General features: G+C 42.3%; 1 protein-coding gene across 1 annotated transcript; it reads left to right on the top strand.

The window, feature by feature from the left end:
* The first annotated feature begins 159 nt into the window (after nt 1-159).
* RHOA (ras homolog family member A) lies at nt 160-26,783 on the top strand. Its single transcript, XM_064453920.1, has 5 exons — nt 160-318; nt 18,052-18,209; nt 20,876-20,996; nt 24,438-24,568; nt 25,494-26,783. Exons 2-5 carry the CDS (start codon nt 18,054-18,056, stop codon nt 25,665-25,667), a joined length of 582 nt encoding a protein of 193 aa, XP_064309990.1. The 5' UTR covers nt 160-318; nt 18,052-18,053; the 3' UTR covers nt 25,668-26,783.

Genomic DNA, 26,783 nt, shown 5'->3' with positions numbered 1-26,783 from the left:
CAGTGGCGGGGCACAACCACCCCCACACCGCCCATATGCAACAGCCCAACCCACGCGGCGTAAATAGCACTCGGGCTTTTATAGCGCCCCTTCCCGGCAGCCCCCGCGCCCAGCCACGCCGATTGGCTGCGGGGCGCGCGGGCGCGCGCGGGCGCGGGCGCGCGGGGTGGGCGGGGCTGGGTGGAGGGAGCGCAGCGCCGCGTCGCGCCGGGCCGGTGAGCGCGCACGCCCCCGCCCCGCCCGTTTCCGTTCGCCGCTGCTCGAGCTTGGGCCTGTGGAGCAGGAAGCGGCGGGAGCCAGACCCAGCGCAGGCCGCAGGTACCGGGGGGGCTCCCCGCTGCCGGGGGGGGGGGAGGAGGGCGACTCGCCGGCTTCCCCCCCCCCTTACCCCGCTTTACGGCGCCAACACCGCCGGGTGGGGCCCGCCCGCCCCCGCCGGGAGCCTGCGGGCGGGGGCGACCGGGCCCGGGCGAGCCTCTTGTCGCCGCGTCCAGGTGGCATCGCGGGTACAAAAGGGGAGGGGGCGTGTGGTGGCCTGCCCCCCCCCCCCCGAGAGCCCCCAAGTTTCCGGGGCCGGTAACGGGGCCTTTTCCGGGCGGCGAGTGCGGGGGAGGGGCGGGCTGGGGCGCGGCCCCGGGGGCTGCCCCACTGGAGCCGCCCGTCCCCCGGCGCTTGGGCCGCGGCGGGGACCCCGCTCCCGCCAGCTCCGTCGTGGGCGGCGCGGGAGCGGCTCAGCGGGGTGTGACACGAGTGGGCACCGGGCTGTGGGGGTGACCCGGGTGACTGGCAGCTTGTTGTGGTGACGTCACCTGGGCGCGCGGGAGGCGCCGGAGCGTGGAGCCGGGCGGCGGGGGGTGAGCCGCGCCGCGCCCCCCCCCCCCCCCCCCCACGCGTGGGCCCGGGCCGGCTCCCCGGGGTGAGCCGGGCCAGGGGCGTCAGCCCCCGTGGAAACGCTTCCCGGTGTGCGTTAGCGTTTGCACTTTTAGCTGGGGGAGAAATCGCCTCTCGGAGCGCAGCTGCAAACTTCTAATTTGGGTTTTTGTTGCCGTGGCCGAGGCCGGTGCAGCCTCCGCAGGCCAGGGGCGGGCGGGCGAGCGCGTAGCAAAGAGTTCGAGTTTGGTTTAAAACGCGCTCTTAGTGCGATCGGCTTTGTGTGGCCCAATAGCCTTACCTTAGACTGAAAACTATGCGCTACCTAAACCTTCTTTGCCAGGAAACCCATTCCTTCAGGGCTGAGAGGAGCTTCAGTTGTCTTTGGGTCTACAAAAAAAAAAAAAACCAAACAAAAACCCACCTTATATTAGGGGTTTACAGAGTTAAAGTTATTACAGAGACTCAGGGCAGTGTATTGTGCCCAGTCAAATGATGCCTTAACTACTCGATGTCCCTTTAAGTCCATCTCTGAGAGGTGTCTGGAAGGGTGGTTTGTTTGTTTTTAGTTGCTGCCTCATATCCAGCTTTTGTTTCTCTCCCAGTATAGTTCACCTGTTTGCTGCAGCGAACCTTTCATGAGCAGTGGTTCCCACCCGCTCTTTCTGTCTGTGGTGCAGGATTTGGAAAAAACTAAGTCCTAGGACCTACCTAGGGAATGTTAGGTTTGTTGTTGCTTTTGGTTTTTTTTCTCCCAGAGTATAGCCTAGGTAACAATTCTGCTGTCTGTGTCATTTTAAAATAGTGCACTTCTAAAAGCAAACTTTTATAACCCTCCTTCTATCTCAGAAATCTCAGAAATTAGTTTTGCTTGTCCTAAATGTTGTTTTGTGACTCAACATATTAGACTTTCCCATGGCTTCGTTTTGGGATTTTTCTTCTCCTTTTTTTTTTTTTTTTTAGTAGGGAAATATGAAGTTTCTCCCTTCCTGAAAAGATTGTTTGTGAAAATATTTACTTTCTGTTGAAGGCTTTTCTAATGCAACTGTGTGCCCTCCTCCTCCTGCCCCATTCTGGCCTTACCCAGGTCTCTAGCCACACAGCACTAGCATTTCTGTTTCAAAGATGCAGACTAATTCTGGCTCTGATTTGGACCAACATTGCATGTTTATAAAAAGAAAAATTGCCATTAGCCTTATTTCATTTTAATTAGTTCACTGGAATGCTTAACAGCGTATTCAGCATAATGCTTGACATTAATTTTAATGGGATATTTATATCATTTAACACTATAATATGTGCTTGGATTTTTTTAATCATTTCTTGAGACATAAATGCACCTTCACACAAGGGGCAAAAGAAATTCAGTCAGAGAGCTAAGCTGAGCAGCTCTTGCGTTATCCCTCCTAGTTCACCAAACTCACGCTCTGGCCGAGTGCCACAGCAATTGAGCGCCAGAGGCAGGGAGTTCTCTAAGCCAGGAATTGACAGTAAAAACATCCTAAATGATCTTAACTGCCACCAGGATGTAGGACTAGTGATGACTCTTCAGATAAGCAAATTCCAAATAAAACTGACTTGATAGTTTGGAGGGGATTAGAAGTACCATAATCTTTCTTAATTTGTTTAATGGTAACTCTTGTTTTTCCTACTTCTTAGGCTTTGTCTGTATTTTCTCAATGTATTTACATTGCCCTGAACCCTGTTGGCTTGTCTTTACACTGTTCCTGTGGTCCACTCAGCCCTAGGAATTTCTGGCCTTGACTGCTACCTTCTCAGTAGCCTATTGTATCTCCTCATTTGGTCTCTCTGTAGTGTTTTATTCCCTGCTGCTGTGGTATCATTAAGTTCTTTCCAAGTCTCCACTCAGACACTGTCTTTTACTTTTTATACTGACTCTAATCTGGCTCATGTGTTATTCCACATCCATTTAAACCGCTCTTTTGTCTTATGACTTGTCTTCAAATGCAGTTCAGCTCAAGTGGAGGAAAAGTTTAATCAGTGAGTTTGAGGAAGTTAGCATGTTGATAAAGGCTAGCCAGCATGCCCTTTAAATCTTAAATTGATCCGTGATGAGTCTGTCCTAGTAAACAAGTAAGGGTGAAACCCCATAATACAGAAGTGTTATAATAGAGTGCTGTGCAAAATAAATGCACCTAATGGCAGCTTACCTTCTTTCCCAGGGTACAGCTGACAATGCAAATGCACACCCCTGAATGCACTGTGAAAATCTTCTGCTCCTTGCGTTCTGGTGTGATTCCTCGCCTGTGACACTGGACACTATAAATAGCTAGGTAGCTAAGTAGAAAATAGTAGTTGCTTATTACTCTTGGGATTGTCTCAAAAATAAGCACAAATAACCCCAAAGACTGTCTCCAGTACACCAGTTAAGTTAGCGTTGCTTTAAGCCATTTTGCACCGCTGTTAGGTGGCCGTGTGATTTCTGGCCCTGATATGATCTCTCTCCTCACCTCATTCTGAACTGTGAAAAAAAGCTACCAAAAGCATAATTGGAGTCAGTAGAACAGCTCTGGTGTGTCCACCCTCTCTTCTGTCCTTTTTCTATCACCGTGTTTTCACCTGAGAAGGGCATTTGAGACAGTAAAAGGACTAGGATATCCTTAGACCACCTTTTGAGATGTTTGCCATCCACTGTTGCATACACACAACTAACAGCCAGTCCCTCCTAAGTGAATCATCTAATTAAACTAATTGGAACAAGGTTCACTGTCTTTCTCTGACCAGCCTTTGTGACCAAGGTCCCTAGTAGAAGGAACAGATAGTCACTAGTATACAGAGTAAAATGAGGCATTACACCCACAATGAATAGGAGGTACTTCTTTCCTCAAGCTGTGGCAGTTTTGGGTTTCTTGTTTGCTTTTTTTATTGTTTTTAATAAGAAATAGGGTTGAGTTCAGTCTCTTTGCTCAGTTAATTAGAGTGCTTTGCAACAGTAAATAGTTCTGTCTCACCTGATTATGTACTGACTGATGGAACTGTCACATTTGGAGCAGATCTGTCCTGTGGATGTGTACAAAGTGATTCCTCCTCCTCATCTTCGCAGTTTTAAGGAAGGTTGTCTTTGCATGTGTCAGTGGTTTGAAAGAACTAGCAGCTCTCCAAGTACCAGTTATCTCTGTTTGCATTCTTTGTTAATGTTTAATTTTTATTCTGTTTTGCGCCTGGAGGCTCTTGGTTCTTCACCTTCTAGCTGCTCTGTTGAAATTGCGTGAGATGAGAAGGCCGTCTTACGGTAGGATCTTGACGGGGTACTGACAAAGTGAATTGGCTCATTTTTGAACCTCAGTCTGAAAGCTGTTTGGAAAGGCTGGGCTCCATGTAAACCACAGCAGAACTAGGCTTCTGCACTTGAAAATGTTGTTGGGAAGATTTTAAATTATACTGTGGAATGTTGACAAATGAGAATAAGCATGCAGTTTGGATAAAGAAAGTATTAAAAATAAGAATATAGCCTTCAGAAAGTTCAAGTCATGAAGTTAACCTGAAAAGTAATAAGAATGTGAACTCTGGCAAGTAAAATGAAAAATACAAGGACCTGCCAGAAAGTCTGTGAGCAACATCATACCAATAGCAAAAAAAAAAATTTATTTTCCAAGTACATCGGTAGTGAGAAAGTTGCTGGAGTCTGGAGGGCCAATAGATGATGATGAAGTGAAAGAAATACTGTGGAGGACTCCAAAGAGGTTCCTATGCCAGAAGTTCGCTTTTTGGGGAACAGGATGCATTGGAAGATCTGTCTCTGCTTGAAGTGTCAGCAAGTAAGTTTTTAGCGCAAAATGGTATAGTCACAAAATGTCAAGACCAGATGGTGCTTGTCCAGAGGTTCCAAAGGAAACTCAGAGGTGAAATGACCAAATTATTAATTATGCTATGTAACTTCTCACTTAATACCTTGAGACAGAGAAGTAAAGATGGCTTTCAAGGTAGGAGTTCTTAAATATAGGTCAGCAGGATATCACAGAGTTCAATGCCTTTTTGAAAAATAAACAGATGGACTAACAACTTATGGTTGGAGAAAGTCAACATGGCTTTTGCAAAGGAAACAGTGCTGCTTAAATCTACTGGAGTTTTTGAATTACTTGACAAGCACAGAGAAGGGAAGCTTGGGACAAGAATATAATAGGGATCTGTGCTGCACCTGTACTGTTCAGCATGCTCATAAATGATCTGGTGAGAAAGGTGTTGAGTAGTAAGGGAAGAAAAGACAAGAGCTGACTAGCAAGAATGGCAGCTCAGCCTTCTGACACTGAATTACAGGCAGTAAAATGTCAAATGATATTTGTTCCCCAGATAAATAAAAAGTTGGAGGGTGGGGGGGAAATCTTGGTTTGTTTATGCGCTGATGGGGAGAAAGTTAATTATTGGCACTTAGGAGGAAGAGCTTGTCATAATTCTCTGAAAATGCGAGTTTAATGTTCCACAGTGATCATCTGAGCACGTGTGAGGGGCTTTGGGGAAAGAAATAAATAAGAAAACAGAGGATAGCATCGTGGCTCTCAGTTCTTAGCACACTGATTACTGTGGTTTTGTGTGAAGAAAGATGGACTTTGAGATGCAGTGCAACTGGAAAAGCAAAGAAAAAGCTGAGAAGAATGATCAGGCATAAGGAATGGATTCCATACAAGTGATGCTTAGAAAGATTTAAACCCTTCAGCTTGACAAAGACCTGACTAAGGATATTCTGGTCTGGATCAAAACTGATGGTGCCTTTCCCACAGTCTCTACTGAGACTGCAGAATGCAGCTCCACAAAGTGCTTTAAATGACAACTGCTTATGTGGCTTCAGAATCAAACAGATGAAATCACAGAAGAAAATGCTAGCAAATGGGCTGTTGGGCACAAAGGTTAAAAAAACCTTAAGAGTACACCCAAGCTGGAAAGTGAGAAAATACACTTGCAGAGGTATCAATGTGTTTGTTCCTTCTTTTACTCTTACTCCTGTGAGGTACCTGCGTGTGTCAGGTAGGGTGCTGGACTTGATGGATGTTTGATCTGAACCAGTGCAATCTCAACAGATGTCTTACGGTGGGAGAAGGAGGAACACAGGTGAGAGTGTCAGCTATAGGTACAAAAAGATGGTTGTCTGGAAGAGTTGGTATTAGTTTCTCTTGTCCATATGTGCTTCTGTTGCCAGCATCAGGGCAGCGCTGGGTGCATAGAGACAGTGATCTCACCCAAGCAGAACCTGCTTTGTTCAGCATGTGGGTACCCCGCATCATCTTTGACATGCTGGAGGTGCTTGGGCAGAGAGGATACCGAGGAAAAAGTCACAAATGCAAAGGATTTTGCAGGTTGTGCATGAATGGAGATCCACAGATCTACTATAATTACATCAATATTAGCTCTAATCTCATTCTGCACGAAGTAATCTTGGGACTCAGTATTGCATAACAGAAGTGCTCTTGTAAGTCATCGTGCCTACAGATAACGAAGATGTAGTCAGTAGGGGCAAAGTAACAAGAATGTTAGGTGAGGGTGGAAGGAGAGCAATGGCAGCCTCAGGTCCTGAGGACAGAATGCTGCTTTCTGCCTCCATAGTCCCAGCTTTGCCTTCAGACTTAGAAAGGGACTTACTGTGGTAGAGCAAGACGGGAGAAATGCTGAAATTAGTCGTCTTTCCTGGGTTCTGAAATGATGTTAATTTACTAACTATATAGAAACAGGTTGGTGAACAGCATAGGGGTGAACTCTGCAGATAGTAAGGAACAAAGAAAACTTGTAGTAGACCAGGAGGACCTTGGCTAAGCTTGGTGTTTGCAAAACAGGATGCATCATGACAATGTCAAGATGGAGAGTTTTGCTTGCATGTATTGCTGGTTTAGTTTCTAAAAATTTTGGCTTAAACAGGCTTAAAAAAGATGTTTCAGGAACCTTCTTTTGTGATATTTTTCCCTAATCAAGTGTTGAAAGCGAATTAAATAACCTGACTTGGAAAGGAAATGAAGGCATCTGTTTTGTTTGCACTTAAAAAACAGTGCAAGAAGGCCCTACAGATGAAATAGGAGAAAAGTAGAAACTGAAAGTAGAAAATACAGAACAGAAGCTCAAAAGCATGAAAAGTAACAGGGAGAAAAAGGGAGCTCAAAAAGAAACCTATGACTAAGAACTTATAGATGTAAAAAGTTGAAATGTGGTAGAAACAACGAAGCCTCGCGATACGCCCTGCTGGGAGGCCTGCCTGCCTTTGCTTTGGACCTGGATCATCCCATGTGCCCTTGTCCTTGTTTTAAAGACTGAACACTCAGGCCCCAGCTATTCTCACTGCTGCTTAGGATCTTAGGGGAGTGTCTGTAGTAGTTTTCTTTCTTGGTTGCCTCTCTTCCAGACTGTCCTTTTTCCAGTTCTGCCATAGTTGTTTTTCATATGGACGCTGTTCTATAGTTTAATCATCCATGTTGCCCTGCTCTGAGTCATTTCCAGTTCCTTTGTAGCCTTTTGACATAGGAAGGATCACAGCTGCACACAGAGTCAAAAGATGCAGGCATACTTGTGGATTCTCGCATCAGCTTAATGATTTCTGTTTTGTTCATTTTTTCCTAGTTCATAATACTGGAATTTAAAAACTTTTTTTAGTTCTTCAGAGTGTTGAGATTGTATTTTAAAGGAATTAACTATACAACCCTAAAATATTGCCCTTGAGTAGCAGTGATCAACTCCCAGTCCATCATCTCGTATAGGAAGTTGGGTCTGGTTTTTACCTTGTGTATCACTTCACATTTATCTGTTTCAAATTTTATTCTTAGGCACAGACTCTGTTAAGGTTCTGAAATTCATCACAGTAAGCCCTTGCCTTTATTACCTGAACGTCTTGGCATCATCAGTAAATTTTGTTGTACTGCTATTTTCCCTTGCTTTTCCAGGTCACTAAGGAATGTTGAGCTGTGCAGGTTCCAGTGGTGGTCCTCTGTGGCAGCTGAGCATTTCTTTGTCTGGTTTCCTATCTTTTACCAGTTATTTATCTGTACACAGGGAACTTCCCTGTAGTCAGGTATTTTGATTATCTCTTTAAATAAAGCAAAAAAAAAAAAGTTTAATAATGTTATTGCACACCTAATCTGACCAGACTTGGTAACTGACACCTCTGTTTTGATACATGTCTCAGCTCTGAAGATCTCTGGCCTGAGGATGGAGGGGGTTTATATGATTTCCCCCCCCCCCCCGCCCCAGAAAGCTCTTTATGTACTGCAGCAGTTTGAGTTGGAAAGAATGCTAATATGCAGTAATAATACAGAAATGTAGGACAACCTTAATGATTATAATCCCATCAGACTAAGACATCAATCCCAGGTACAATAATGGAATAAGTAACACAGCATTCAGGAAATAATTAAGGCAATGTCACTCAACCTGGACTGGGGGATATAGAAACAATTAGTGTTAATTGTTTCAGTTTAGTTCTTAAGTACAGGTGTTCGTCTTAGCCTTCGTTTAGCACTTGGCAGTAATTGCATGTCGTTTTCAGTGAGAAACTAAGCCAGTACAAAATCAATATGGTTCATATTACATTTAGTAGAAAGAGGACAGCTTTAAAAGGCAAGTGGAGACTCAAGTGAATCTGTGTCTAGTGAGAACATGAAGGAGTTAGCTCTTGGGCTGTATTTCTTACCAATCCCCAGGAAGAAACAAAATACCAGTATGAAGAAATTTACAGAGGCCAAATAAATGAGGAAGTGACAAATAAAATGTCATCACTAATGCAGAAAATGTAACTGCTGGAGCAAGAAGCATGATAGCGGATTCTCTTTTATCACCTATTTTAAAGTCAAGATAGTCCATACTTGAGTTAATGCAAGGAGTGTACCAGGGAATGACCAAACTGCAGCTTGTTTGCACTTGAAATGCAGCTCAGGGTGTGGTTCTCTGATAGGCTGTGAGTGGATATAGCAGCATCCCTTCTCAGAACAGGGGTGTCCCTCTGGGCTTCAGCTCCTGGGGCCTGTGTTGCAGCAGCCCTGGTGCCTTTGGGGCTGTGGTGGACGATGTGGGATGGGAAGGTACGCAGTGCTGTGCTGCTGGGTTTCCAAGGGCCCTCCTGGCTGAAGCGCTTCCCAGTGACACCTCTACCACTTTGTTACGCCTTATGCTAGGAGCAGCTAGCTGATAGATCAGCCAGTCGCTACTGTCAAAGGTGTAAAGGTATTTTAAAAAGAGAAAAAACCCACAACAACAAAAGAACTACAACCCACAAAAAAAAACCACCTCTGTGCTACAATGCTTCAGTCTGGAAGGTCTGTTACATGAGCAGCAGGAACAGTGTGAGTGAAGTAAACTCTTTGCTCTCTTTCCATTTAGGAGTTAGGAGGCAGTAAAAGAAACTAATAGGGACAATCTTGAATTTGAAGGAAGTGGCTTTACACACAATGTGTAGTTAAGCTGTGGGAGCTCCCTCTAACAGGATGTGAGTGCTGGAAGTTTCCATGGGTTCAAAGGGAATCTGGACAAGCTCATGGAAGCAAAATCTCTTTGAGGTTACCAAATTCATGGGAACCACATCTGACCCCAGAAGCTCCTGAACTGAAATGGTTGGAGGCTGGAGAGCATGGAGGAGGAAGCTGCTTTTTCATTTTTCCTCATCTGCTTTTCTGTAGGAATCCACTCCTAAGCTGGTCCTGAATGCCAGGTGCTGAGGTGGAGAGACTGAAGTCCTAAGCCAATGTACCCATTTTTATACGTGCGTAGAGCTCTTGTGAAGGATGGTCTGTGAGTCTCTAGATGTAAGAAATATAAGTTCAGCTGCAGGGACAAGTTGGTCTGGTCAGTGTCTGTGCTGGAGCTGCTTGCAGGGCACAGTGCTGGGTCACACAGGGTGTTTTGACAAAAGATAGTTTGTGTGTTTCTGGGAGCGTTTGATTATGCTGAGGCATCGTCCCTGTAAAGCACTGGTGGGTGGACTGTACAGGAGGGAGGGCAAAGCAAAATGTTTTCTCTTTACTCTGGTGGTTAGAAATCAAGAAAATTTATGAGAATCAAAAGCAGTTTTCTTCTCTGAGAGTCAGGGTATGTTGTCATGCAAGATTTGTCCTGAAGAGGAAAGCAAGGGCAAAGGCTGTAACTTGATAGGATGAATCCAGCTTTGAGACTTCACATGATATCTCAGATTGGATGTACTATGTCCACATGACACACAACATGGATCTCGTACTGACTGCCGATTCAGGTGTCCTCAAAAACTTTGTGCTGGCAGGCTTTGTGCTGGGTGAATTATCTCCTGCCCCATTGCAGCCATTGCAGAGGCAGCATAAACAACACACTCTGTGTTTAACTGAAAAGCATTGTATGCCCATGCCTATTAAATGCCAATTTTGTACTTTTGGATAACTCTTAATGACTGTATAAAATTCAGCAGTCATTGAGGGTTCACTGGGGCTGGCGCTGAACCAATGTTATTAAGATCTAATGCAGTTAAGCTGACTCTCCTCCCAGTTCTGGTGATGTGGTACAAAGAGGCTTGAGCTAGTTATTTGTGGAGTTAGCTGAGATCTGGTGAGGTTTATTAGCTGGGGTTGTAGCACAGCTATACTGCTCCCAATTTAACGCTGGCTCTGGAAGTATGCAGCTATGTTTGCAAAGCACTTTTCTCAATCTAGTAAAACTTGCCAGACTTGAGCATGGTTAACACACGGTCTGAATAAACTGCTAGCAGAAAGCTGAACACTCTGCTTACCCTGTCTGAGGACCTTCTTGAAGGACCTATGTCCAGTATTTTAATTCTGTTGGATATTACACTGACCTTCTGTGTAATTTTTTTCAATTGTACTTCAATCTTAAAATAGAAAATCTCTGTTTCACTGTGGATTATATTTAATATACAACTTCAGTAGCTTGCCCTGTGCTTTGCCAGCTTGGGGATTTTTTTCAAGCCTTAAATTTCATATGTAGCCAAAAAAAACCAACCACAAAACAAAACCAAACCAGCAGATATCTTTTTCTTACCAACTGCTCCCACATAGCTCTGTAGTTGGAAATAGGTCTGTTTTGCAGTACTGTCAAACTGCTTTATGTGCTGGATGCAGTAAGGAATATAAATAGTTGTTTCCCAAAGGCCTTGTTAGCAGTGCTTTAAATAATGTGGCTTATCAGTTTATGAATGCAAGTGTCCACAGGCAAATTTGCACAGAATTAAGTAAATTTCAATTATTGATATAAGCTGTGTTGACTGTGTCCTTTATAGTGGTGACTGCATTAATTTTTTTAGTGTTTGTATTCCAATGGCTTGTAACTGAACTGTATTTCTACCCCAGTAGTACTTGATCTCAAGTTGTACATGGTACCAAATAAGCTTGAATTGCTCCAAGTGTGGAGTTTGTCTGGCTTTACTTTCAGTGCAGCTGTACAGATGAGTTCTATTCTAGATGTCTTCAGAGATAAAGACAAATAAGTGGTCACCTGCAGCATGTTTTGGTATATGTAGTTCTTCCAGGATCTTTTAGGAATCCAGTAGGAGAAGCGTGTGTTGTATTTAACTCCTTTACGTGATTTAATCACCTTTTTCTTTTTTCTTTTTTTTCTGACTCTTATTGCAGTCCCAAGGCTGTTTGCTATCCATTTTGCAACTTCTGTAAGAAGTGAATTGGGGTCATAGTTTCCTTTACCTCACAACTACTGCTATTTAAGAGCGTAGCCCATCCTGTATGGGTTATGTGGGGGAAAAAAAGCATGATAGAACCCATAGGGTTATGTATGCTCAAATGAGCTGATTTAAGGTAGCATGAATAGCATTTCAGCAGCAAACTACAATGTTTCTGACATTTGTTTATACATATTTTCACTGATGAAAAGCGCAGTGGAGAAAAAAGATTACAAAATGTATAGTTGCTGACATTTTCCATTGGGACTTCAACAGAGGAGAAGATTGAGACGCTTGCCTCCTGTTGGCAGTTAAACAGCTGGGAGATGTGGGAATCCTGCATTCTGCTCCAGAGGAGGGTGGATATGAGCAGTTACATCCTTCTGACATACTCCTCCTGGCCCGTTTGCCTGACCCCTCCCCATTCTCTGCTCATGGTCTTCAGACCGTTTCCCCCACCCAAATCCTCTGTATTCAGTCTCGGTTTCTTCACTGTATACAGCTGCCCTAAAATCAGACCTGTTTCCTTTTGGGCTCATCTGCTTTCTGCTCCAAACTGTTTCAGTAGTTCTCAGTTTTGATGCCAGATCTTGCTAAACAGCCAGAAGAAAACTGTGGGAAAAGCCTGCTCATCCATGTCGTCTCCACTGCAGTCTTTGGGGAAACTCATTCCTCCTCCCCCTCAAACCTGAACAAAAGTAAGTATATTTTAAGAGCAAATTCAGGGCCTGGCACAGAGGCAGTTCTCCCCTGTGGTAGGTAGAGGGCAGGGCTTGACTGGTTGGGATGGGGGAGATTGGAGTAGGGCTTCATGTTTTTGTCCCTCATCCTTGCTCTTGTTCCTCCTTCTGGCCCAGGGCAGGGCTGACTGAACTGGGCAGGGGGAAATGAAGCGAGAAGAGTGCCAGGCTGTAATTCGCTCAATAGCAAACTGTTTAAGTGCTGAGTATGGAGGAGTTGGCAGCAAAGCAGTCTTTACAAGACTTCAAAACCATCACTTTCCAACATTTTGGTTTTAAGGACTTCAGCAAGGTTAGGTGGGAAAGAATTTAAAGGATATTTCCCCCTCAGCATCAGAATGGTCCTGCTGAACTGTTTCTGCTGAGTTCTTGCTAACACATGCAGTAATCCAGATATTTTTTTACAAAACTGTGCATTATGCAAGGAATCTTCCCATATGGCACAGGGGCAATATGAAGTTGGTAGTAGTTGATTGGTAACTGAAATTAACTCTAGTTGGGATACCTATGTGATGGTAAAGGGCTGTTTCTTCTACCTTATTACTTTCTCCAGAATGAGATCCAGAGTGAGACAGGCAAACCTGGTGTGTTTGTTACTGGCTTATCCAACTTCACAACGTCAACAGCGTGTCTAGAATCCTCACTCATGCTGTGTGACCTTGGAATTTGCAGGAGAGGAGGCACTGGAAATGTTGTTCCTTGGAAAACTAAATAGCGTGCTGAAGAGAAGCAGCAAATTCCACTGCAGTAAACAATACTTAGAGGGGGGAGTACATTTAAAACATGGGAAAAATATTTTCCCCATTTCTCATTCTTCTGGAGTATTTGCTAGGTTCTCTTTAACAAGCAGGGCTTTATGCTGCAGGAGTCTTGGAGCGTCACTGTGCTTAGAAATAGCAGCCTCATGTAACAAAGATATTAGTGTGGCAACTCTCAGCAAACAGGAGCTCCTTGTGTTGTAACCTCCTGTGATGTTAGTGGGATTGAGTAAATGTTGTCTAAAGCTCTTGTAATACCTGTGAAAGGCACTGGCCTAGGTTGAGGAAATGTTATAATTGAATCTCTTCCATTCAGATGAGTCACCTGAGTCATGTTGTGAGAGTTTTCACTTTGAATCTAGCAGACTAGCTGGTTTTAAAAATCCTATAAATGTGAAGGTGGGAGGAGCGGTTCATTTAAGAGTAGGAAAAACTGCAGATCTGTCTCTTGCTGCAGAAGATGGCACAGATTCCCCTAGAAGATCACTGCAGCCATTCTGTTATACTAATTGGGATAGAATATTTCTTGCTCAGTGTTCTGTGTGCATCATCAATGATGCTGTTCCAGCAGCTTTCTTGATTTATTGGCCTCTCCCTGCCCTATGCATTGCATAACAGGATGCATGTGTAGTACTTGTGTTCAGTTACAGTGATGTTGTGGTAGCCTGGGTTTGGCCTATTTGTAATATCCTCTTAGGTAGTTCATATAGGTTTTTCTACCTCTAAATGTAGACACATAGTCACTGGTGACAGGCTGCAAATGCTACCTTGTATGTAACACAAGTACCATATGTCTTAAATGAAACTTTTTAGGCTATTAAAGTGCTTTTTGATTCGTGTCAAAACATATTGCTGGCCAAATTTGTTGTATTTCCAGGCTTTAGAATACTTGATTAAGAAAAGCAGAGCATGTCAAAATGCAGCAGAAGGACCTGACTGCTGTGAATGCTGTTAAGCGTTATCCTTGCGATAGCCAATACTAAGATGTAGCTCCATTCTAAGCAAACAGGTTTTTTTCTCTATTGTACGACGGAGATGTTGCCAAACCTGAAAAATCCCTTATAGCTACCCACTGGATAGGAATGTATTTATTTTAACTAAAAACAATTAGCTAAAATATGTTGATCTGTACACTGAATCCTCTAAATTAGGAGGTTGTTATTGTAAAGATGCTTAATGCATGGATTACGGGATGCTGAAAGATAAGGTGGTTGAGGCTTTTTGTAAGCATCTTGGCAGGAGGCCACAGAAGTTGGTGGTGAGGGAATTTTCATTACCTAGATGTTTGATGTACTAGAGCGAAGGAACTATTCAGCAGGTTTGAGATGTCCTGGTGGCTGTCTGGCATATAAAAGATTGAGCAGGGAAGAGTCTCATGGGGTGGATCCTAAGCAGTGGGAAGGATGTGGTTGAGCATAGAAGGTCATCAGGGGCATATTGATTGACAGAGTGGTCTTCCACCTTGGGTCCAAATAATGTCAACAGGTCTCAGGAAAGATTCAGGCAGGGAGAGTTTCATGATAGACTTTTCTCAGGAGAGAGATATTGAGATCAAATAAAACCCCTGAAATAATTTTTTAATATATTTTATATATTTATATATTATATTTTCTATATTTTATATAAAATTTTTAAGCTTTTTTTTTTTTAGGGAAAGGTTTATAGAAAGCACTACATTAAATTATGTTGGGTATTTTTGGTTTTGTTGGTTTTTGTAAGGAACTGAAGTTTTCTTTTAGACCTTAGGCATAAGTATGTAGAAGGCCAAAGCATAAAATGAGATTCAACTGGCAAGAAACACTTAAAAAATCTAGAGTGATGGAAGCATTTAGAGGAAGATAAAGGAAGAGTTGATCTGATAGTCCACAGAAAAAGACGGTTATCAGTAGGTGATGCCAAAAAGGTCACCTACCCTAGGTGCTATTGCAGGTAACACAAGTGATTGAGGGCCAGAGCCCTAGCTGCTAGCACAGAAGGCATAAAGAAGGAGGGAGGATACTGAGGAAGGACAGGTTATCCCATTCCATCATCCACCTACTTTGTCTCCAGTGTGGTTTCATCAATGACCTAGATAATTATCTGGGAGTCATGATTGTTAAACTTGCATCTGAGAAAGGGTATGATTAAGCTGGAGGACGGAACTAGAACTTGGAGTTAGAATAAAACATCAGTCAGGTGAAGGATAAATAAAAGCATGGTAGTAGAACACTCAGCTGTGTGAATAGAGAGGAACTTGCTATGTAGCAGGCCTAATGAAAAAGATCTGGGAGTTATCATGAATTAAAAGCTTAATTTATCAGAATTGTTGTCTTCTGGGAAGACAGAAAAAAAAAAAAAAAAGATACACACTTCCAGTATGGTGTTTAAGCAGCAGTATATCCTGGAAGATCAAGAAAATAATCCTTCAGCTCTAGTAAACCCCTAGGTAAAATACTGGATTCAGCTTTTGGGCTCTCTGGTTTGGTAAGTTTGTGCCAATTGGACTGTGCCCAGAAGGGAGCAACAGGAAAGTCTAAGAAATATGATTTACAGAGAGGGCTTGAATAAACTGGAATTGTTTTGCCTGAAGAGAAGACTAAATGAAGGCATGTGTTCTCAGCTGCACTAGGGAAATAATCTATTCTCCTATGCCCATAACAAATAGGATAAGTGGGCTTACATCAAAGAAGGTTGAGGATACACATTGGGGGAAATTTTCTCATAGTAAATGTTGTGGAGCACAGGATAGATGGCTTCAAAGGTTTTGTAGGACTCAGTATTACAGTATTTAGGGGCAGATTAGACAAAGCTGACAGTAGGTAGAACTTGTAAGTAGTTGATCTTGACTTGGTACAGAGGAGAGATGATTTCCAGTTCTGTAAAAAACAGGTATTACCATTGCTAGAAAGTATTCAAAACCATCTAAAACCACGGAAAGAAAATCTTTTTAAAGCTTGGATCATTTTAAACCTTTCACAAATATAAAAATAACCCCAAATCCCTAAGTTAAATAACTTGAATGTGTGTACTTATATATTCACAAGGTGAAAGAAGCCCATTTTAAAGATAGATTTGGATTGCTTGAGCAGTTTTGTCTGACAAAGCTGTGCTCTACAAGTCGTTAAGCCCTTGCTGCTTGATGGGCTGAAATGGTCCTTTTCTGTTTGCACCTGGAGCAGAAGTACAGGATCTCTAATATCCACTGCTGCTTCACCACCTAATAGTACTAAAGGTTGCTTTTAGAGGGTTAGTTTTATCTTTTTACTTAATTTTGTATGGCAAGAGAAGAGGTGGAAAGGAGAAAACACTTTTGCTATGTCTTTTAATTCTCTTCTGTACTTCTTTGAGCCTCTCTCCCCTCACCAGCAGCCCTAGTCATCCTCATAGAGCTTTGTACTGGGATTGTCATGGGAAAAGTTAACTTAAAGGTGCTCCCTCAGTGGTATTTTGGTCATGCAATGGTAGGTGTTATGATGGTGCTGTTTTTTGCTCTGTTTCCAGGAAGCTTCATAGGATGACTAAGTGGCTTCCCCTGGAGTGCCTTCATTTTATGGAGAAGAAAGTAGTAATGGGTCTATCCTCATTTCAGTCCCTTGTAGCCAGGTCCCTCCCTAAATCTCTGGCTTGTTCCTGCAATGGTCACAAATAAATGCCTAGGGAAAAGAAAGAAGACAGCAGACACATGTAAAGTCCTTCCCAAAGTACTCTCAGCCTGAGAGTACTTTGGGGATTTTCTAAGGCAGATACATTTTCTGCATTCTTTAACTCACACAGGAAGCTTCTTCCACATACTTACCTGGTGTTCTTTAGGCACATATAAATTTCATGTGTCCACAACATCGTCTTGTTGGAGTTCCCCAGGCCCATTGCCTTCTGGTGGGCTTGAACACTTTTCTACTATCTGTGTATCACCTCCCTCACGTTTGTTTGTGGGAAGTGGTGATGAGCAATCAATCCCTATCCATAGTATTTGGGCTACTTGTGACTGTGTAGAAATTTGCCAGATCCAGCACAATCATCTCCTTCAGTCCCACCCCAACTCTAGGCTTTCACTAAACCCGATCAAGCTTTCATAATGTCTTTCAGGCCAAAGTTGCATGTGATCAATCCACGGATTTGTACAGTGGTTGTATCATTGTTGTGTTCCCTTCCTAGCCGTTTCTGCTATTTCATTTTGTTCTTTTTGACTGCTACCAAGCTCATGTTTCAAGGAGCTTGATACTTGACCCAAGATCTTGCTCATGTAGTGTAACCATCAGCTTAGAGCCCCATTTGAAGTTCAGAAAAATTTTCTCCTAGTATGCATTATTAGATATATATTTACAGTGAACTGTCTGGAATAACTTCACATGATTAACAAACTGTCAGCTCACTGTTCACACTGGTTTCTGCGTTGCCAGTATCAATACATTGAACAGCAAAGACCTGTGTGGAGCACCACAGGGCTGTCTCCCTCTGCGTACCCACTTCACTTAATGTAAGCTGATAGCAGGCAAAATAACTTGATAACAGTGATGTCCAGGAAAGCTGGATGGAGGAAAGGGGAGTGGGATGTGTACTTCCAAAATCCTTTGCAGTGTGGTGATTTTAATTTGAAGAACAGGCTGGTTACCTTAAGATCCTTCTGTTGGTGCTCTAATGTGGCCTCAGTCCAGCTGACTTCCACACGGCTTCTGGCACTTTGTAGTTAACACGGATCAGTGTGATAATAAAACACTACTGCCCTCGAATTGAAGCACTGCTTATTCAATCACCTAAAAGACACTTCTCAGCAGGCGCTCTAGGGCAGTGCTGCTTGCTCACGCGCTATCTCTGGACATTCCTATCTCAACCTCTAGAATAAGTAAAGAAATGCGAAACCAGGCTGGTCTCCTCTCCTTTCTACTATTTTTGCATCCAGTGGCTCACTAGCATGTTGACAAGTCCTGGGGAATGCTTTTCTCAAAATGATAGGAATTTGAACTCATGTGATTCCAAATACTTGTCTGTGTCTCTAGCAGACATTTAGGCCTAATTTAAAAGTTCTTATTAATTGGAAACTTAGTGCTTGTTAATTATTAGCATCTTGGTTAAAAGCTGCAGCAGAAGAATTAATAAGTGGTTGTTTTGTTTTCAGCTATGGCAGCCATTCGAAAAAAGCTGGTTATAGTGGGTGATGGTGCCTGTGGAAAGACCTGCCTGCTGATTGTATTTAGCAAAGACCAGTTCCCTGAAGTGTATGTTCCCACCGTCTTTGAAAATTATGTAGCAGATATTGAAGTGGATGGAAAGCAGGTATGTGTACACTTCTGTAACAGTCAAAGTGAACTTGCATTTATTCAGAATAGCATGGAGATCTATACGTTTCTTTAATAAGTGATTAGTACACGCGCTTAGTGCTTATGTTGTAAATGTATTTTTAAATACTAAGCATGTCCCCGTGGAAAAAATATTGGCCTTGCTAGAACCTGCTTATACCTAATGTCTGTTTAACAAGCTATTTTTGAATGTTATACTAATGGAGATTCTAAAAAACATACGGTTATTCAAAGTAAAACGTTGCAGTTGGTGGGAAGGAATGGAGCGATTCAAAGATGTGCCTACATGCCAAGGACACTGGGCTTCTAGACTTTGGAATTGCATAATGGAGCCCCTGTTTTGACAAGGACCTTGTGTTGTGATTAAAACAGTCTAGTTCCTGGAGAGAATCTTTTTTCATGCTCACTCCTGACAATGTGCAGGATCCTCTTCAGAAGAGATGACTGACAAGCTTCAAAGGGATTTGATTTTTGTAGTGTACATCAGCATCATCTGTCTTACTTGTCTGAAGGAACACACTTGTTAGCAGCCAAGCATATCCACAGCTCACTAAACTTCATTTTTAGTTTGTACTTCAGTAAATTAGTAATTAAAATATTCCATTTTAGTTTTAAATATTTTGAAAATCAGTTTTTAATCTGTGTGACCTCAGAGTTCTTTTGTTTGCCAAACAAGCAAACATGCCAGACACCTGCTCCAAGAGGCATTTTTCAGAAGGCTGCTGTCTGAGTGCCGGATAGGTTGCCTTCTGCATTTATGTCATGCACAGTAACGACACAGAGCTGACCTCAGTGCCAAGGGTCCTCACATCAAGCATGATTTTGATGCTGACAGTGCTGAGCTTCCGTGTCACATCCCTTGCAGCGGCATGTGCCTTTGCTCCGGGTTCAGGTACAGCCAGAACATCTTTCAGTCAATTCTAGTTCAGATGCAGTGACAGATTGATTGAAACTGCTCAGTTTTGATCCTGATTTGAGCAAGAACTTTTTGAGCTATATTTGGGATTTATTTTAAGTTTGATTTCCTGCTGTTACAGGCATGGATTATTTGTGGATTTAGTCATGATAGTTCATGCTACTTGAGTCTAAAAAGAGCTTTTCTCTCCCATAATATGAGTGGGTAAAAAAAATTATTCCTTTAGACTAGTATTAGGACATGTTTTCCCCCCCAGGTGTCAGTTTCTGCAGTTTCTATATTGTACCTTAGACTCTAAGGACTACCGTTTAAAATATGTATGATATCAATTTCTCTCTTATCACCTAGTCAAACTTCCTCATTCCCTCTGCCTGAATCTCTGCATCTCTACATTGCTTGAAGAGAGAGTTGTGCCCTATCAGCTGCATGCAGTCAGTATCTAAATAAAAATTGCATGAACAGTTTGAGCAGTGCATTTTCTGTTATGGAAATGTCAGCTGAATTTTTTGTAACTAGATGAGCACTTTGTCTTCTGAAAACTTTTGTAATAAAGTTTGTAGGAGATCCGTGCTTAGGACTGTTCTGTTTGACGGCTGCTTACACCTGTCTTCCTAGAAAAGCACTACCAGAAATGTTCAGAAGCCATGTGAAGATAAAACAGCGATGCGTTTTTTTAGGTAGAGCAAAGGAGCTGATTTCAGTGTCATGTGAGGAAGCCCTCAACAGACAAGTCTCCAAAAAAATATGAACATTTGCCACAAAATTCACATTTGCAAATGCAGAGGTGGCTCTGAGAGGAGTATTTCTGACTGAAATACAGAAGAATTTTTTTTGCATGTGCATGTAACTGTATTTGTATCTTCACAATTTAACCAGACAGTTGTATTGCATGTTCCATCTCACATCTGGGTTCCAGTTCTGCCCATCTATCTTTGTCTGAACTGATGTGGACTGTAATTTTTGAATGTAAGAGTGTAAATAAGAAGAAACCCACTCTGTTGCCAAGGCAGATGCATCAGAGAATCTCAAGCAAGACTACACCTTAAGACTTTGGTTCTAGATTTTAAATTTCCTAATTTAAACATTGGCTATTCCTTCTACAGTTTTAAACAATCCTTGGGGATGTTCTCCCCTAGCTCCACCATAAGTGGAAATGCTGAGAATATCAGCTACTTTACTCAGTTCTTAGTAACAAGAAGCTTTAAGCATCAGTCAGCTTTATTTCAAAACAAATTACAAGCGTAAATTTCTGATGCGATGGAGTTTTAATGAATGCGTGCACAAGTACAATCTTGACATTTCTTCATCACTACAGGTTCTAGCTGTAAATGAATTGAAAATGTGAATAATCCTAAAAGCATATACTTGGTCCACTTTCACTGCAAACTGATATTTCTGGAATGCTTATCAGATAGATTCCCAGCCCTTTGGAGCCAATTCCCTTCAATTATTCTGTCTTGCTTTTCTGCTGGTAGCTTTTATGTCTTTTCAGAGAATTGACACTGGTCATGGATATATCGAAAAGTATCATAAGATGCAATAAATCAAATTTTGGAGTTATGGAACATGAAATTTTTAATAGTTCTCCTGTCAAAGTGGTTTGTCTTGTAGTCTCGTCCTTTTGAGTGGTGTTAATGGAAATATTTTTCCATCTGTCTTGGGTTACTAGCTTCTGAATCAAAACTTCCTTGGTGACCTGGATAATTGCCTTGATCTTTCTTCTGCAGGTTGAGTTGGCTTTGTGGGATACAGCAGGACAAGAAGACTATGATCGACTTAGACCGCTTTCTTATCCAGATACTGATGTTATACTTATGTGTTTTTCAATTGATAGTCCTGATAGTTTAGGTAAGTAGATTGCTAACTGAATCAAAACTATGTCTCTGTGTTGCTGTATTCCCCTTGGAAATTGTGCTGTAAAATACATTTTCATGTGCTGTTATGACTGAGGGAATTCCTAGTTTCAAAATTCATACTGGTTTAAATTTATAGTTTTCAGACATTAAGACGTTAAAGATACGTGTATTCTTGAACAATGCTGAGTGGCATTTTGTAAGCTTAAGCAGCATGCTGTGTTTACCCAGGACTCTGCTGCATAATTTGAGCAACGCTTAGCAGGGAGGCAGCTCCCTGTCCTAGATCAGCACCCCCAACCCAGCAACATTGTCTGGTGGGCCAGGGCAGTGTGCTGGTGTGCTCGTCCCTTGGGAGGTGCCGCCTTGGTGGCCCCAAGCAAGCAGGAAGACTGTAGCTGCACTCTGGTTTTTATTTCTCCTTGAAAATCGCAGGTTCTTATACACTCAAGACCACACTATATCCAGGAAAATAGAGTAACTTTCTTTCTATGTAAATGGGAAAGCTAGTTTTCACTAGCTTTTTCACCCCTTCCACCGCCCTCACCCCCTCCTTTTATTCAAGAGAGATCAGTTTGACACACTCTGAGTTATTAATCCCAAATAGCCTGGGATTTTTTGCTTTCTACTTGGTGGGTAAAAACATGAGCTAGAACGACACTGGAGGGCGGCTTGCACTGAAAGGGGGTGGCTCACTGGTGGAAATGATCAGAGGCTGGAGATTTATACTCTCCTAGCCTGCTTTCCAGTGACTGACATCTACTTGTGATGGAGAAAAGAGCTGCCTGATTTATTATTTCTGAGCCCCAAAAACATACGTTTCAAAAATCTGTGTATTAGATGAGCACCTCTTCTATGTGGTGCCCACACAGAAAATGAACTGGCTGAAATCTTCACTGATTGATTTATAAATATGATGCGTAGATATCAATGTTTTTGATCTTACAGAGATGCTTTTGGAGAGGGTAAGGAGCAGGAGATAGAGATACTCTTATTTCTGAAACTCAACATCTCTAGAACTTTGATTTCTGTCCCTTTAAAATGGTAATTACTGCATCCATCCAGTGTAGTCTCCTAAACAAATACATTGTGGTTGCATTTTCTTAAACAAGCCAATTCCTGTTAAAATTCCCTCATCTACTTCTCACCAGTGGGATTTGTTCACTAGTGGCTGTTTGTGAGGTTTCCTATTGCAATGCAGATAACATTGAGGTAGATCTTTAGGCACGTTGATTCTGTGAGTGCGTGACCAGCTGTACTCTGACAAGGACCTTCTGTACAGTGACCAATTGATACTTGCTTATAACTGGACAACATAATGTCCATGCATTGGGCAGCTCCTAGCCAAGAAGAGTGAGAGATCCCTCTGCTTTGTCTGTTAATGACAGATGTCAAATTATTTTAACCAGTGCTCATAAATGGGATACCAGGTATCTCTTAAAAGCATTAAACCACTGAATCATGTGGAGCTTTCTGCTGCCAGGGTGATCACAATCACTGCAAACTGTCCTTAGGCTTTTTTACTACACCTCTGATCTATCTTAAGGATGAACATGGCCTCCCAGAGTTGTGTTTTAGGAAAAACAAGAATGAGACAAAAAGGATCCAGGAAGCACAGAAATGCAGTTAATGGAAGGATTAGTCCTGAATGGAGCTGCCACAATGGTTGAAAAATACCATTCGTGTCACAGTTCACAGGTTTGAGTAAATGAGCAAACAAAATATTCCTTAAGATCATAGCATCATAAAATGGTTTAGGTTGGAAGGGACCTTTAGAGGTCATCTAGTCCAACCCCTCTACAGTGAGCAGGGACATCTTTAACTAGATCAGGTTGCTCAGAGCCCCATCCAACCTGACCTTAGATGTTTCTAGGGATGGAGCATCTACCACCTCTCTGGGCAACCTGTTCCAGTGTTTCACCACCCTCACAGTAAAAAATTTTACAGAGGCATTACAGTCTGACTGGGGTAATGCTTGATAGCTGCTCAGTCTCATTTCTTGCCTTGCCTCCAAAGGGGAGCAGCCATTGAACAGACAGTTGAGTGTGAAAGTGTCTTTTCAGAAAACTCAATGCCAGCTTGATATCTGGGAAATCCTAATCTTTCTTCATCACTTCCACCTGATCCTGGGTTCAGAGACATCTTTGTTTTGGAGAGAGACAAAGACAATGAATTTGAGGTTTAGTTGGCAGTGGTACTGTGCTCATACCTGGTGTGGCTGTGAACAGCTACGTACAAGATTTGAGCTGTGCTCACTTCTGCTGCGCATGCTGCTCCCCTGGCAGCTGTAGAGCTAACTGACCCCACCTTCCTAGAAGCAAGATGGGTTACTGAACGCTGGAGGCAGGGGGAAAGGGTCTGATCTTGGCCATTTTTTCCTTACTCTCCTCCCTTCCAGCTCACCAGTGTCAGGGCGCCTACGTCCCTGGGAGCAGTGAGCTGCCAGATGGCTCTTCAGGTCTGCAGCATCTAGAGGCTGGCACCCCCTGAGCACTCCAGGTGCAGCTACAGAATTGCTGTTTTGGTCATAGTGCAGAAACTGGCTTCAAAATGCTTGTCTGAGTTGTTCTTCCAAGCAAGGAAACAATGCCATTATAGTTAATGTCTCTTCAAAAGCTGAATGTAATTTTGTGAAGATTAAAAGGGGTTATATAGCCTGCAGGTACATACACTGGTGAATCTCAGATGTCTGAAAGCTTCTGAAAGCAAAGCTGAATGTTTTGGGCTGTACAATACTTCCTGCTGTATAGAATTTACCAAGGTTTTGCTTTCAGAAGCCAAGTCTTTCACTTGTAGCTCCATATTAAAAAAAAAAAAAAAAGTAATGTAGGGAAGTTATGTTAGGAGGAAAAAGTTTCTTGTATATGAGCACAAATTCATTTGCTGCAGACAGGGAGAAATGGCAAGCCTGCAAATAACTTACACAAAGTCTTTGTTTCTGTGCATCTGTAATTAGTGCATAGAACAATATTTCTGCTGCAGTTAATGGGGGAGTTCGGAATGGTCGTCTGATGTTGCTTTTTAAAAGGAAGAAGTGATGTAAAAACTTATGCTTCAGGGTTGCACCCATCTTTAGGTAAATAAAAAGTTTCTCTTGAAGCAAAATATTCCATAACCCTCTACTTCAGAATTCTGCATGCTGTTCTTTGAAGTACTTTATGCTAACCCTTATTAAGTAGCTACTGAGAGATGTAGGAGGGCCAAGACTTTAGGTGTCCTTCGGCTTTAAAATTGCCATAGACAGGCTTGTCTTTTTTGGTAATATCAGAACAGGTCTATTTGTTTCCCAAATTAAGAGTAGAAAAAAGGGCATCAGTGTGGATTAGCAGGCTAAAACCGCTCAGGCAGCAGGTAAAAGATTTAAAATAAAAAGCTTCCCAGAAGTGGGTTTTAGTACAGCCATACTACTTTTTTTTTTTCCTCGCATCTCTCCCAGAAAACATCCCAGAGAAGTGGACCCCAGAGGTGAAGCATTTCTGCCCCAACGTGCCTATCATCTTGGTAGGAAACAAGAAGGACCTGAGGAATGATGAGCACACAAGACGAGAGCTGGCCAAAATGAAGCAGGCAGGTTCCTTTCTGATAGTCTTAGAGTAAATGAACAAAGTGTGTAGTGGTTGTACCAGAGCATTCAACGGGCATCTGCAGCTTGCTGACAGCTTCCTACGGGCTGCATAATGAACGCTTATCCATGACAGAAACCAGAAAGTATATGTTGCCTTGAATTAGGTGTTTCTTTTTTCATATTTGGAGATTTAATTTTTTTAGAAAAAGGCGTTCTCAACAATGAAAATGGCTATATTGGGTTACTAACAGTCAGCTGCTCTCCATGCTGGAGAGCTGGATCCCTGAGGCAGAAAGGAATTAATTGGGAGACATTGACACGTCAAGTGCATGCACTCTCAAGTTGTTCTTTATTTTGTATGTTCAGGAAGTGCCTATCACTAGGTTTCATTTCCAGATCATGTCTGAAACCCTGAGTTTGGGTGTGGGACTGCAGATATTCTGTTCTGTCCTGGAATTTTTGCTCCTGTTGCATAATATTTATTTTTATACGAAGACTGAGGCGTTAAATTTGGGACTTGTTCAAAGGGCTTTTGTTACAATTGTGGCAAGGAGTTGTGTAAACGTTTCCTCTGAAATAAGCAAGCTTTTGCTTAAGTTTCAAAGGGATTTGCAGCCTTCAAGGTCAGAGGTGTCAGAAAACTGATTGTGTCTTCAAGTGTTGGTGCTGTATGGAAACGTACACCCTGTGTAATCCAGACTGAGGTGCATGCTGCACCTTGAGAAAATAAGAAAATTTTATTTTAAATCTGCCTTTATTTGAAGGATGGCTGTCGGGAGCAGTTAATTATTAATTAACCAATTAATTATGTGCATTTAATACAGAAATTTCTTTGCCTTTGTTGGGAAGCTGGGTAGGAAAGGGAAGATGGACGCGCATTGGTGTGGCCTTGGATTGTTCTCACCTGTTGCTTCTGTGCTGTTACAGGAGCCTGTCAAACCTGAAGAAGGAAGGGATATGGCAAATCGCATTGGTGCATTTGGGTATATGGAGTGTTCGGCAAAGACCAAAGACGGTGTGAGGGAGGTTTTTGAAATGGCCACTAGAGCTGCTTTGCAAGCCCGGCGTGGCAAGAAAAAGTCTGGGTGCCTTCTCTTATAAAGTGTGGCCAGAGGAAGATGGCCAAAGCAGCACCCTGCACTTGAGTAATTTTGAAGTGCTGTTTATTAATCTTAGTATATGATTACTGGCCTTTTTCATTATCTATAATTTACTTAAAGATTTAAAAATTGAGTCATCTTGCTACCAGTATTTAGAAGCCAACCATGATTTTTATAACAATCTGCATCAAATTCATCTGTGCACCCAAGGTTAACCTCAACATTCCTCTAATAAACCTTTTCTGCACTCACAGGATATGCCAGGCGCTAATTGAAGACAATTCTCTATATATCTTCTTTCTTCTCTCTAGAAAGAGAAAAAGCTGTCAACACGGAGGATTGCTCTGTAACTACTTTATAACTAACGTCCTATTCTAACTGAGTACAACAGTTACATGGCTGTATGTGGAATCAAGTGTGGCTTCAGTGCTATCACATTTAAGAAGATCTGATTTTCATGGCTCAGTGCTGTAAAATGTTACTTTGAAAATGTGATCACTCTGAAATGACCAAGTCCCATTCAGCTAAGGAAAAGTGAGGGTTCTGTGGTTTCATGTTAGTTACCTTTTAGTTACTGTGTAATTAGTGCCAGTTTAAATGTATGTTACCAAAAATAAATCTATTTACCCCAGCTTAGATGTAGTATTTTTTGTATAATTGGATTTCCTAATACTGTTACTTGTAACCTCTGCATTAAGGTGTACTGGGTTTTTTTAAGAAACTGTATTTGACAATAAAGTCCGATGGAAAGCAGCTGATCCTCTTCCCCTGTTCATTTGTAAGACTCTGACCCATTTGGATGATTTGAGTGGTCTGCACACCCAGGAGGAGTTTTTTCCATGACGTGCTGTAGGGATGAGAAAAGACAGCCTGCTCACACTCAAAGCTTCTGAACTGTTCAGTTGCCTTAAGTTCATTGCTGGACCCAGTTTCAAAACAAACAAAAAAAAAAACCACCACCCAAACAAAACAACTTTCTGTGTAAGTTTGGTTACCATGTAGTGATCAGACTCCTAACCTGTGAACTTCTTGCTGTTCTGCAGCCAACTAAACTCTTTCTGTATTTTCATTTTTCCAACAAGTAATAGAATAAAGGCAGTTTTCTAAGCTCCCTGTA

Source organism: Phalacrocorax carbo, chromosome 6 (assembly GCF_963921805.1).
Source record: "Phalacrocorax carbo chromosome 6, bPhaCar2.1, whole genome shotgun sequence".
NCBI classification, from domain to species: Eukaryota; Metazoa; Chordata; class Aves; order Suliformes; family Phalacrocoracidae; genus Phalacrocorax; species Phalacrocorax carbo.
This window is presented reverse-complemented; position numbering and strand designations above follow the sequence as displayed.

Excerpts from the sequence above, each read along its gene's own strand:
- RHOA (XM_064453920.1), top strand. The coding sequence starts at position 18,054 with ATGGCAGCCATTCGAAAAAAGCTGGTTATAGTGGGTGATGGTGCCTGT. Across the intron at positions 20,997-24,437 it reads TGATAGTCCTGATAGTTTAG|AAAACATCCCAGAGAAGTGG; the intron begins GTAAGTAGATTG and ends CATCTCTCCCAG. Across the intron at positions 24,569-25,493 it reads AGCTGGCCAAAATGAAGCAG|GAGCCTGTCAAACCTGAAGA; the intron begins GCAGGTTCCTTT and ends GTGCTGTTACAG.